At 39.0% G+C, this 13,053-nt stretch overlaps 1 protein-coding gene across 1 annotated transcript; it reads left to right on the top strand.

The window, feature by feature from the left end:
• Positions 1–129: 129 nt before the first annotated feature.
• anxa4 (annexin A4) lies at positions 130–8,661 on the top strand. Its single transcript, XM_018671274.2, has 13 exons — positions 130–274; positions 1,573–1,622; positions 2,620–2,707; positions 3,442–3,536; positions 4,456–4,569; positions 5,262–5,352; positions 5,921–6,000; positions 6,419–6,475; positions 6,564–6,657; positions 6,976–7,071; positions 7,582–7,640; positions 8,003–8,125; positions 8,424–8,661. Exons 2-13 carry the CDS (start codon positions 1,614–1,616, stop codon positions 8,478–8,480), a joined length of 963 nt encoding a protein of 320 aa, XP_018526790.1. The 5' UTR covers positions 130–274; positions 1,573–1,613; the 3' UTR covers positions 8,481–8,661.
• The last annotated feature ends 4,392 nt before the right edge of the window (positions 8,662–13,053 follow it).

Raw genomic sequence — 13,053 nt, forward strand, 5'->3', positions numbered from 1 at the left:
TGTGTAATACGAAAAATAACAAATTCAAGCTATTTCTATTGAGTAACTAGTAGTGCGTGAAGGGGGGGGGGGGGGTTCCGTGTTCCTCGTTTTGCCGACAATCGATGAATGCACCGGCGCGTGCTCGAACGTTCACGCAGGAGGAGGATCCTAAAAAAATTGCATCCTAGTGGGTGGGACGTCAGAGCAGCTGTGACTTTATAAGCTTTTACTGTCTGGGTACAGAGACGCTCCAACCTCCCGTCGGGCTCCAGACTAAGTTAATTGTCTCCAGGTAAGGTGTAGTTTAGTTCACGGCCATTCTTCTTTTCGAGGTGTTTTTGCGGTATATGAATTGACAGAGTACAGCTCAGACAGAGGCGGCTGGTTCTCTGTCTGCAGGGTGTGCCCATTAACTTCATGCCAAGTTAGCTGTTAACCCGCAAAGTGCTTCGCTTCCTGATTCACTTTTAAACGACTTTTTATTTGCACTTTATAATCTTAACCAAGCTCATTAGAGTCCAGATTTCTATGGCTTTGCAGAATACATATGAGTTGCAATAATAACTTTGGAGCTATAATTGTAGTGTCAACCTTGTTCAGTCTTTGCTTTTAACGTACAGTAGAGGAGGAATATCGCTTTCCTACTATTGCTCAATTTCCAGGGAATTGGCTGACGTTGGAGGTTTGTGATTCAAACTTCAATAGGCTATATTGAATAGGCGTTTTATAATTACCATCAACCGGAAGACGTGAGGTACCTTAAAGTTTGACAGGTGCTTGAAAATGACTACACCAAGCACTGACACATTGTTATTGTTGATATAAGTTGTGACTTTGTTTGCACAGTGTTACATAGTAGTTACTCACAACGTTAAACAACAGGAATAACTCTGTCATTACAATCTGTGCTCCATACACATGAAGCAATGTGAATGTCTTTGAGTCACCCGCTCTGTATTTACATAACACACCACTCAGGCATGGCTATTGACCTACACACACAGTTCAGGTCATTGTGTTTTAGTATATGTCTCTACCATCAACTGGAGTCCTGTTTTTGTCTGATTAGTAATTCAGACTTAAATTGTGATTGACTGGAAATAGGAAGAAGGTATTTTAATTAAAATCTCGGCTGTGGATATACACTTTCTGCAGCACAATGGCTTGTAAACTAACTGGGTCTTCTCAATATCTTTTTAACTGAATGGATTTTGATAGACATATGGTGTGGGTAAGTTTATCCCTACAGGCAGGAAAACAAAGAGGAGTGAAACACCACTATCTTTCCTGTTGGAGGAGTAATTACAGGTGTGTCCAAACAAACACTAGCTTAATGAGATTACCTTCGGGGACGCCAGCGTAGACGTGGGACACAGGAGAGCCCATGACCAAATGTGTGTGACGGAGGCCTTCTCTGAGATGATGAACAGCATACAATATTGATCAGAGGTTAATGAGGGTCATGTTCAAAACAGAGACAGTTTACTGCTCCTAAACCTGATGCTGCAGTGCATTTCTTTTTGTGTGTTATAAACAGGCACTTGTGCAATTGACATGCACATAACATGTTACTTATTTGTTCTTTTGTAGCTTTCTGCACCTCCAGTTTGGAAATCCACACCCTTTCTACAATGGCAGCGGTAAGTCAGTCCCGTAGGTGCTGCCCTACCTGTATATAGCCGCATTTACATTTATTTGCCTCTCTAGAAGAAAGTCTGCTCTGGACAATAGACTGTTTCATCGGTCCTTGTTTTGAATAAGGCTGTAGGGCAATTAGATATTCTAATTTAGAATTTTATTATTATATTATACTGCTACTGCGATACAAAATAACTATTGCAGGCCCATGATGCAAAGTAGGTCTGATGTCATTTTTATTATATACTGAACATAAACACAGACTGTACTATAAAAGTTGAATTAATATCAGTTTAAATTTGCATTTGCTCTTAAAGTCAGTCGTGATAGTACCTTGCAGTTCAGTGCAGTTGACAGTGATTTAATCTATTCAGTTAATTCAAAAAGTCATCATGTAATATATTGATAGTGTAAAAAAATCTTTTTGGTCGCCCAGCTTTAGTTGTAGAAATTATTTTCCTGATACATGTATAAAGGTTCATAGTAAATTCCTCAGAGATAGATTTCACAGCTCTTAATTTTTTCCTGCATGCCTGAAATGACAAAATACATCCCATTCTGTCACATGAATAGATGAGAACATTTACAGTGTGACACATTTGCCTTACACTTTACCATAATTGATGCTATTTAGCTTCAAAAAAATTCAATAAACTACTTTAAATTCCTAAAAGCACACCCTCTCCATCTTACTCACAAAAAAATCTAAAATCTGTGTGCATGCATATTTTTTATAATACAAATTTACCTGCTGCGCACAAGATGTCGCCTCCATGACTGAAAAGTCCTGAAATGCACATTGAACAATGATTAGATTCAAAGCTAGTTGAACAAGTCTTGAACTCATACATAAGGCAAGCACAGAGAAACTTTCTCACTTTAGCAGATTAATATGAGAATAGCACAATAAACACCTCCCCTCCACACAGATACTTTGTGTCTGTTTCTTTGTTTAACAGTTAAATAACTGTAATGATGTAATTTTAAATGTGTGACCAGATCGGAAATCGTGGAACAGTGACTGAGGCGGCCGGTTTCGACCCAGAGGCAGATGTCCAGAGGCTTAGAGGAGCTATGAAGGGAGCGGGTGAGTGATCCAGCCTCTGTCATCCAGAAACCATCATTAGCTAAAGATATGTCTTCCTGTGCCCTTAAGACGAGGTCTCCATGGAAGAAAAATATAATTACTCTCTTCCTCCTCTCCAGGAAAGTTTGAAAACTAAATTCAGAGTTGCTTAGTGCTCGTGTTGTCATGGCAGCTTGAAATTTGCTATAGTCCATCCACTCTGCTGGATGTGTCCTCGCACTTTGCCTCACCATTACACAATGTGTTGTAAAGCTTTCTCCTCACTCCTGATATGGAGGGTAAATTGATCTCGACTTCTGCTGATCATGCAGGAAGTAGTAGTAGCGAGCTAATCTCATTATGGGTCGCCCTGCTCTGAAACCATGTTAGCAGGTATGTACAGCTCAAAGAGGTTCATCCTAACAAACATTCAGGAGTGTAACAATCACATTTTTCTCTCTATCAACAAATATCATGGGGTGGAATGTTGATGCTGTTAGGGTTTGCAAGCATAATCATCTTCCCCTGACTCTAGTTTGAGCTCTATTACAAACAGATGGTTTCTGTGCTGTTGCCAACAAACAATGTGTGTTAGGATCATCTCCAGGGATGCAGCACTGGTGTCCGATTCTGTGTCCTACGCGCTGCTCTTAAGCTGAGTAGGAATATTGGAATCCGTGATCCTTACAATTTTAAACATTTAAAACTAATAGCGGCCAAGGTTATTAGATTCAGCATTTTTATATTTCTTGCAGGCACCGATGAGGCAGCAGTCATCGAAGTCATAGCACACCGTACTATTGCCCAGAGGCAGCGCATCAAAGAGGCCTACAAACAAGCGATTGGGAAGGTGAGAGTTTTGAAAGAGCTGTACATAAAGGCAGCAAACCAAGTCTAATTGTGAATGACACTATGTGTTGTCATAATAAATAACTGTGCATGAAGCAGAGAAAGCAGAGAAATGAGAGGTAGAACGCCAGAAGAATTTAAAAACCAGCCTTAAGAGGCTACTGGCAGCTGCTGCAGATGTGTCATCTCTTAGCCTCTTGTTCCATTGTGTACTCTCTCATCATTTTACATTAGGTGGAGTTCGACTGTGCTAGCAGCACTGATAATATGCAAGTTAACTATTGACTATAAAGCAGAAATTAGTACCAACTATATAAACAAAGACCAGGATAGACATGGCTTTGTATTCTGGAAAGGGGAATTTTTACTTCTATATAAACTTTACCCACAGACCTATGCTGCCCGCTTTTTTTGTTTCGTTACTATGTGGGTCAATATATTAACTAACAGGGAAGTCCGGGATGTTTATTGTATTGACATAATGAGTTAATGACCAGCTCACCACACAGTGTCTGTTAAGAGGTCAGTTATCTGTAAATTCCACTCAGGGAGCTGCAGAAAAAGCAAAGATTGTGAGTGGAATCCTCGCAGGCAGAAAGAGTGAGTCATGTTGCACACGGTGACGCCCACATGTGGTCACACAGGCCGGTTATGTGGAACAGCTTCTCTGTTCACAAGAAAACTGTGTCCAGAAAACCACACCCTCTAGCGGAGACTCAAGTCTTGTTGCTGGAATGTGTGAATGTCCACGCTGGCAGCACAAACCTCAACATGAAGCCACTGTTAACGGATATTTAATGTTATAGTTGATTAGATTTCATCACAGATTATTTTGTTATATATATATATATATATATATATATATATATATGATTTGGCTCTTTTCCTACTAATCCATCTGTTCCTGCCCCTCCCTGCAGGACCTGGCAGATGACCTGTCCTCAGAGCTGAGTGGGAACTTCAGGAGTGTTGTTCTAGGTCTGCTGATGCTGGCACCAGTGTACGATGCCTACGAGCTGAAAAATGCAATGAAGGTCAGTATTCGTCATCCATTTGTCCTGTTTTTAAAGGATAAGTCTGGTGATATATTCGATTTTTCCTATTGCCGTGAAATCATCTGAAAAGACCAGAACTGACGATGATCAAGTATTGTCCGTGTAGCTATAACAAAATTAGATTGTGCCATGGGGCTCCATTGTTGTCCAGAAACTATTAAAAACACTTGCGTGAGCCATACTGTGGCATTGTATGACATGTTTCCTCTATACAATGAACCTGGGCACTGTAGTTTATTTTGAATCAATCCCACATCCACTGTCCTGCTCCCCTTGATACTGTTATTCCCCAAACTTGTATTAATCCGCAGCTGAAAATAGTCCCTAAAACATATGTAGTTTACACCTGTTTGAGTAACATTTTCTAACAACTACAGTGCCCAGCTGAATTATTAAAAAATTATTTAGGTTGTTTTTTTTTGTTTGTTTGTTTGTTTGTTTTTTTGTTGTTGTTGTTTGTGATATGTCCTCAGTGAGTCCTCAGAGACTGACTCACTCATTGTTGGTTTTGAGGGAATTTGTGAGCAATAACAACAATAAAGAATATCACCAGCCTTATCCTTTAAGCAAATTCTTCTTCTATTGATAAGCTTGTCTTGTGTATTCAGTCAAAAGCATCACACCACCTTCATGTGCTCATATCTTGTTTTATCTGTACTATGTCATCACAGGGGGCTGGAACAGAAGAGGCTTGTCTCATTGATATTCTCGCCTCAAGGTCAAATGCTGAAATAAAAACCATCAATGCCTTCTACAAGAAAGGTAACTGCGCAATTTCTGTGAATAGAATTTCTGACATCAGATCATGGTATATCTCAGCGTCCGCAGATGCCTATGTGCTGTGTATGACATCCAATACCATGTACCAGTGACTATGCATTATTAGAAAACAGTGGGTGGAATAAATTATTCATAAAAGCCATTGTTGCTCTGTATGTGGCAGTTTATTGTTTGCTTATTTGTTCCTCTGTGGTTGTACTGACAGTAGTTGGCACATATTTTCAAAGTGGCTTTTAAATGGCTTAGTTTACATGTACAAGTTTCTTACATCCATAGTATCCTAGTTGGTGAATTTAGTTCACTATACATGAACATTAATGGAACCTCATTACTTTTACTAATCTCATAAAAGGTCTGGTCCTTAACATGTTGTATCTTGAACTAGGTAACTATTTGCTAACAGCATAAGCCATTAAAATGAACCAGGTTACTGGTTTTAATGTTGTGGCTGCTCACTGTATATCCATCATCATGTTGCATGTGGTGGCTGATTTTCTCTATTGGATTACACATTCTGTATTCTAATTTTGTTATGTATTTTTGTGGCCAGAATATGGGAAAGACCTGGAAGAGGATGTGTGTGGAGACACATCTGGGATGTTTCAGAGAGTTTTGGTCTCTTTACTCACGGTAAGCAAACATCAGCCTATATCTTCTCTGGGCTTGGGCCAATGCAAATGTTTCAATGGCACATTTAAATTAAAATTCAGTTTGATTTAAAAAAAAGAATGAAATTCAAGTAGAAACATAATGTATTCATTTCTTTGTATCTTCTGGAAAACATCACTGTTTCAGTAGATCAATTTTCTTTTCACTTGATTTGTAAGAAATTAAGTATTTTGAAATACGTCGGGACACACGAGTTGGAAAGTGTTAATAGGAACTTTGTGAAAACTTTTCCCAACCTCTGTTTGTTTAATAGAGGGAATAGTAGTCTCTTCTGTGTCATAAAACACCAGTTTTCCTTCTTTCTTTTTTTATTCTGTCTCCCTCATTAAGCAATACTACATTTATTTTAACTTAAGCTGCTCTGTTTTCTACGCTGTAGGCTGGACGGGATGAAAGCGATAAAGTGGATGAGGCCCAGGCTGTTCAAGATGCCAAGGTAAAGGTTCTGGTCTGTAGATGAAAGGCTGTGTTTAAGTCATGACTCCCTGTATACTCTGATTTTTTCTACATTCTTGTGATTGCAGGAAATCTATGAGGCTGGTGAGGCTCGATGGGGCACGGACGAGGTTAAATTCCTCACTGTGCTTTGTGTGAGGAACCGAAACCATCTGTTGCGAGGTACTCTCACTGTACCACTGTATTGACAAATATTATGTTAAGATCTGCAGATCTTCTAATATCCTTGTGTCTATTAGTGTTGTGTATCATGTGATTATACTTCCCTTTACCCAAGGCGGGTACAGAAGTCATGTAGAAGACTCAGGGGATTTTACTGACCCCTTGTGGGAGTTTTAGGCATAAACCTACTCTTTTTGTTGAAACACCGTTCATTCATGTTGTGTGTATTGTCATGACTTAAATGATGAATTTACTCTTTAATTATAACTTATGTAACTGTATTCTATTTACCTGTATATTATTGTTTCCTTCTTCCAGTGTTTGAGGAGTATCAGAAGATTTCTGGAAGAGACATTGAGGACAGCATTAAGAGGGAGATGTCTGGCTGTCTGGAGGACGTCTTCCTGGCCATAGGTCTGTCTCCTCTATGTCTTGCTCCTACAAATAGATATCAATAGATATAGAGATTCAAACTTGTCATTGGCAGCTGTTAACATTCAAGTTCAAATGAGCACAGATAGAGAAACTAGAACCCAGAAAATGAATGGAAATACCATTTACAGATACAGTATAGTAGTTGGTCTGAGGGAAATTTAGCAAAGAAACACACTGCGACAACTGCCTGGCACTTAGGTCACCAAAATAAACCTATGCAATAAATACTAATATTGTGAAGCTGCTATTCAGCTTTTGTTGACTCTATCATAGAGGTATTGATTTAACTCTGTGGAAATTATTTGAGCCTTCAGTTGGTGGTGTATTCCCTTTATTGTGAAGAGTTATGTTACTACACCTTTATGTCAAAACAGGGGACCAGACATTTCAGGTCACACTATATATATACACACACACACACACACACACACACACACACAATACAAAGGTGTTGCATCTTATATACTGGAATTTGTTTTTGCTTTGCAGTGAAATGCATGAGGAGCAAGCCAGCGTTCTTCGCAGAGCGATTATACAAATCAATGAAGGTAAATATTTCATGCTTGTAATGGAGCTACTATGCTAGCTGTGTGGCCATTAATAATCTTTTTTATGGTAAACAAGATGTTTTCAGTCAGAACTATATATCTTTGTGTATTTCTGTGTCCATGTGATAGAAGTGTTATTTTCTGCTTAATGTCGTCATACCCTCCCCTACGTCACAAACATGCTCTCATTACATTGATTCTTACTTTTACTCTGCACAGTTGAATTTACAGGCAATTAGAGTTATGGATATACATAATTACAGTAGTTACTGAACATCAGGAATGAGAAAAGCACATGATGTTATCATACTTAATGACGCAAGGTTTAGCCCAGTGTAAACACAGTCTCTCTCTCTTGTCAGGGGCTGGGCACCACAGATAGTGTCCTCATCAGAATAATGGTTGCTAGGGCTGAGATTGACATGTTGGACATTAAGGCGCAGTTCCTGAAGATGTATGGCAAGACTCTCTACTCCTTCATCAAGGTGAGCACCGGATACAAGGGGCGGGGAGACATTTTAGTCAGCAAAGGTTTTGCAATACGTCAACTCCACTTTAATGTAGCTTTGAACTGTCACTACACTGTAATTTACCACTGCTTTCACTGCATTTGATTGGCCAAATGTTCATCCTTAAGAAACAGTAATGTTATCTGGTTTTTCAAATACCTGAATAAAAATGTCACAGAATTTATTATAATTTTGGTTCTTTGATGAGCACGGCTGAAGTTATTCCCAGCACCGGCCCTTTGAAGTCTCACATATCTTTCTCTTCACTGCGTAGGGAGACACATCTGGAGACTACCGCAAAATCCTGCTGGAGCTGTGTGGAGGCGAGTAAAAAGAAACATCAGAGCAACTAACTCTGTCTTTATTCTGCAGACCACATTCTGAGCTTTTTTTTGTTGATCATGTCTCGTGTATCGTTTTTTCTTCTATGGCCTTCATATTTCACTGATTGACCACAGTGCCTTGTTTTACTGTTTGTAATATCAATTAAACCAAAGACCAATGACCTTTTACACGCGTCTGTGTTTTTGTTATTGATCATGTGTTAAGGATTAATTTATGGTATTGGTTAGAGAGAAGGATATATTCTCTCCACGTCTTAAAAAGCATAAAAGATGAATGTTATTGGTGTCTTGTTACAGCGCAATATTTTCATCACTGTCTCAGTCAGTGAAGTCCATTTGCTTAATTGGTCGCAAGTCCTCATTTGTTGAGTCAGCCCTGCGTCGTTTGACTCAATTACATTAACGGGATGCTGGCTTTATTTGGGCAGGCAGTAAAGTGAGCTTTAATCAAGTTAAGGAGGATGTCCCATAGCTCATACAAACTTACAGCTCCATACAGAACAATGAGCCTGGGAAATAATGTGAAGTGGTTGCACTCAAGGTGACCACTAGGTGGAACCAAAACAATCTCCATGTGTGTAGCAGCTAGGAGCTCAGTAGTACAGGAGATGAATGAGTTTTTAAACAGTACAGCTCTGAATGTTTTTCATTTAGCTGCAAAGTAGGACTCATCTTCAGTTTTCCCCTTCTGGCTGGGGAGCTGCCACCCTCTGTGTCCATCTGGTGAACGCCTCATTTAGTCATTTCTGAGTGTTCAGAGGTTTTCAAGGCAACTGGGAAGTTGATTACGGCACCAGAAATGCTGAGGTTTCTCAGTGGTATATTTGTTCTATGTGTTTTTTTTTTTGTCTCTTTACCCTTATTTACAGCAGCTGTAGCCATGTGCACAATAGTGTACAATACCTTCCAATACTTGACATTAAAACAAGAGAATAGTATTAGTTTATGAATCAAATGAAATGCTTTCAACCTTAGATGCCTCCTTTACTGTGTTCAGTATAAAAATTTTTATAAGCACCTTCGTTTATTTGAATACAAGGTTTGAAGTGTGCTCATTATACATTAAAAGGATTTCTTTTTTTCATCGTGTACTATAAAATATGATGTAATGAAAGCAAAAACTCTTTCAAGACCATTTAAAAAGAACAGGGTTGAGACGTGCAGGAAATCCTTGATAAATGTAAGAAAGTCCTATAAGGTATAACAACAAAAGCAGTGTAAGACAAAGTGGGGGCAGAAAATGAGAAGCACGCTTAATAACTCCAGGAATGTACTGAACATTAAGTCACACTGGGAGACAGTTTGTTCATATCCACTTTCACAGTACTGTAGATATCCTGTGCTGATCCTGAGTAAGTGAACAACAGAAATAACATAGCAACAGAAATAAGATGCATGGCAAAGGAGACGTGTCCTAATGTATACTGTGCACTCATCCCTCTGACTACTGGCATACAGTACGTAGGAGGTAAAGCTACTTACTGCATGAAAAAAGCTGTGAGTCAAAGTAATGCAACTTTCACTTTACTGTTCAACCCTGGTCTAGTTTCAGCATTACAATATACAAAGATAGAAATATAGAAATGTGAAGCAGAATTAAAACTGTTCACAGCCTATATTATTATTTTCAAGAAATACTGTTTATATCCTCCAAAATGTTTTGGCCCAACAAAATTTATTGAATGAGTCAGTTTTAGCTTTAGTTTTGTCATTTTAGCATTCTTTACTCTTATTAAAAATATATGAGAACTCTGGACCAAGACATTTTGATATAAGATCTCTTTTATAATCATATGGAGAGAGAGAGAATAAACAATAATGCTGAATTATCATCATGCATCATGTCTGTGTAGCTTAAAATCAATTCTTACTTTGGTTAAGCCACCTTTTACAAGAACTCATGTCTACACTTCATCTTACTGCATTCAACACAAGATAGTGTGAAAATATTATTATGTAGAGAGACTGATGTGAGATTGACACCACGCTTGTACTTGTCTGTTCAGTATGAAGCTACAACCAGAGGATAGTTAGCTTAGCTTAGCACAAAGACTGGAAATATCAAGCCTGGCTCTGTCCAAACAAAATCCACCTTCCGGCATGTCTAAAGCTTTAGAGCTGGATCTTAGATTTAGAGTAAAAACAATAGTTCTCAGTTTTAGAGAGACTATGTCTTTGGGAACACTGACTTCATGGAAGCCTGTTGTCACTGTGAGCTTGCAAGGCAAATCAAATATCATTATAATAGTCTAGTTCATTTCTTAAAGAAAAATCATACCAGATTGTCTTTGCTGCTTGAAAAAAGAAACTCTTCAATGCAAAGTCAAGCAGAGAAGGAACAGACTGTCTCATTTTAATTGCTCCTACAAAACATCAACACTAACACTGTAATTTTCTGCTCCACAGACAGTCTGGGGTTTCTGTCTGAAACACTATCACAAAGAGGAAAAACTCAGGTACTGAAATATGTGACAAGATCTACAGGATGAAACCTATACATGAGGGCAGTGTGTGTGTGTGTGAGGAGGGGGGCGCGTGTGGAAGGTGGACAGACCACTAGAAAGATAGCGTCAGACAAAGGGAAGGCCTTTGTTCTAATCACAGGGGACAGCTGAGAACAAGGGTGGTGAGAGTAGTGTGAAGCCCGCAGTGGAACCTCAGAGAGTCCACAAGAGGGAAGGGTGGGAGGAGACAGAGGCAGCCAACCGTTTGTTTCAATCATTGTTCAAGGTCAAAATTCTTTCTCTGGTAATCTACTGCTTTTTGTAGTAAAGCACTGACTGTTGGTAGATGCAGAGGAAGCAAACCATGAAACTCAAAACTATTCACTGTTTTTAATCTGATCACATGTCACAGACTGGAATTATTTATGAATTACTTAAAACTCAGCTAATCAGAAAACCTTTTTGACAACATATTTTTTTCTAGAATTCATGACAAGAAAATAAATCATACAATGTGTCTAGATGCACAAACATCTAGACACACACACAAAAATATGTCTGAAGATCACATTTGAAGTGTATATATCTGTAGCAACTACAGTTTAGCTCATAATTTACACAGCCAGCCAAACAAAATGCTTATTATGTTTGACCACTGAGAGATTATGCAGAAATGTGCATAATGCAGTAACACATCAGTGACACAGGCAGGTGGAAGGGAGTCCCCAGTGCAAAGAAAACTGAGATGGCAGATGGGATTTTAAAACGCACTCAGTTTACAGATGCAGAATCTTTTGACAGCCATTACTGTTAAAATTGTCTTTTCTTTGAAATTGCAGCTTCTTTCTATGTAAATGAGCCTCTGTCAGCGGCTCATATCGGGTCCTCGTTTGTAGAATAATAATCATTTCCGATCAGCCTCAGCTTTTCCAGAGATATTTATTCCAATCTGTAAACTTCATTTCCATTCTCATGATCAGTTCTCATAACTTGAACTGCAATGTAATCAATATTTAGTGCACATTTCATTATTCATTTAAGCTGTGAATTATCATGTAGATAGTCCACATTGGAGGCTATGGGCATAGCCAGCGGGCAACACAGAACATAGAAAATAAGAAACTTCCATTTCCACAGGAGAATAAAAAATTTAAAAGATGAACTTGAGTTGTGATTGAGAGAGAGAGGGACACACTGTGAGCCATATCAAGGTTAGAATAAGGGTCGTCCCCCAGAGAGACGTTCAGCCCTTGACTGACTGATGGTCAAAGGACTACTGATAACACACCCATTAATATGGAACAGGGCAAAGCTACTGTCATGAAGTTGAATACAATGAAATCCAAAACGTGACTGTTGCTATTTGCACATGTAACTGCAGGTAGAGCGAACTGGAATACAGACATTGTACCAGCTATATAGTAGATGACGAGAGAATGAAAGAAATCCAGAGACAGCTGTTAGGACACACTGATACTCAAAGATAACACCCAGCAGCAGACATGTGGAATCCATTAATATGATGCACAGAGACACACAACTACATGCTAATGTGAAGTCTGCACATACACATATCTTCATTCTAAATGCATGAGAAAGACTGACAGGACAGGACTCAATTGACAGTACTGTTTCAATGCACAGCACACTTTCTCACTCACCTCATGCTGGTGTCTGACCATGCAGATAGGTTTGATTATATGTGCCCAAAGTCTGAGACATCTGACTGTCTGCTGTTACATGCTGAGCAGGTAGTCTTAGAGATACAGCTGCCTACTACAGTTAAAAAAGAAGATATGAGAGCAGCGAGTGAGAACCAAACCAAAACAATGAGCTGAACGAGTCCAGTGATAATTCTCTGTGGGATTGTCATTTGGGCAACACTAGTCATGTGATTCATTGTATATCTTAATTATAGTCACAAGCTCAAGCTGAGATACCCTGACAACATAATCAGGGTTGCTCCCTCCACAGCCTCAGAAGACATTATACAAGCGTTTACAGTGACTGAGCAGTACTGCTTATAATAAGCAAACTTCATGTGTAAAATCAGTGGATTGAACACTTTGGGTCTCCATCAGATACGACCAAAGGCACATGATGAGAAATTAGTTTT

Source organism: Lates calcarifer, linkage group LG9 (assembly GCF_001640805.2).
Source record: "Lates calcarifer isolate ASB-BC8 linkage group LG9, TLL_Latcal_v3, whole genome shotgun sequence".
Classification (NCBI taxonomy): domain Eukaryota; kingdom Metazoa; phylum Chordata; class Actinopteri; family Centropomidae; genus Lates; species Lates calcarifer.

Bases quoted from the DNA above. Each gene is read 5' to 3' on its own strand.
- anxa4 (XM_018671274.2), top strand. The intron at 2,708-3,441 runs GTGAGTGATCCA...TATTTCTTGCAG, and splicing joins AGGAGCTATGAAGGGAGCGG to GCACCGATGAGGCAGCAGTC. The intron at 6,658-6,975 runs GTACTCTCACTG...TCCTTCTTCCAG, and splicing joins CCGAAACCATCTGTTGCGAG to TGTTTGAGGAGTATCAGAAG.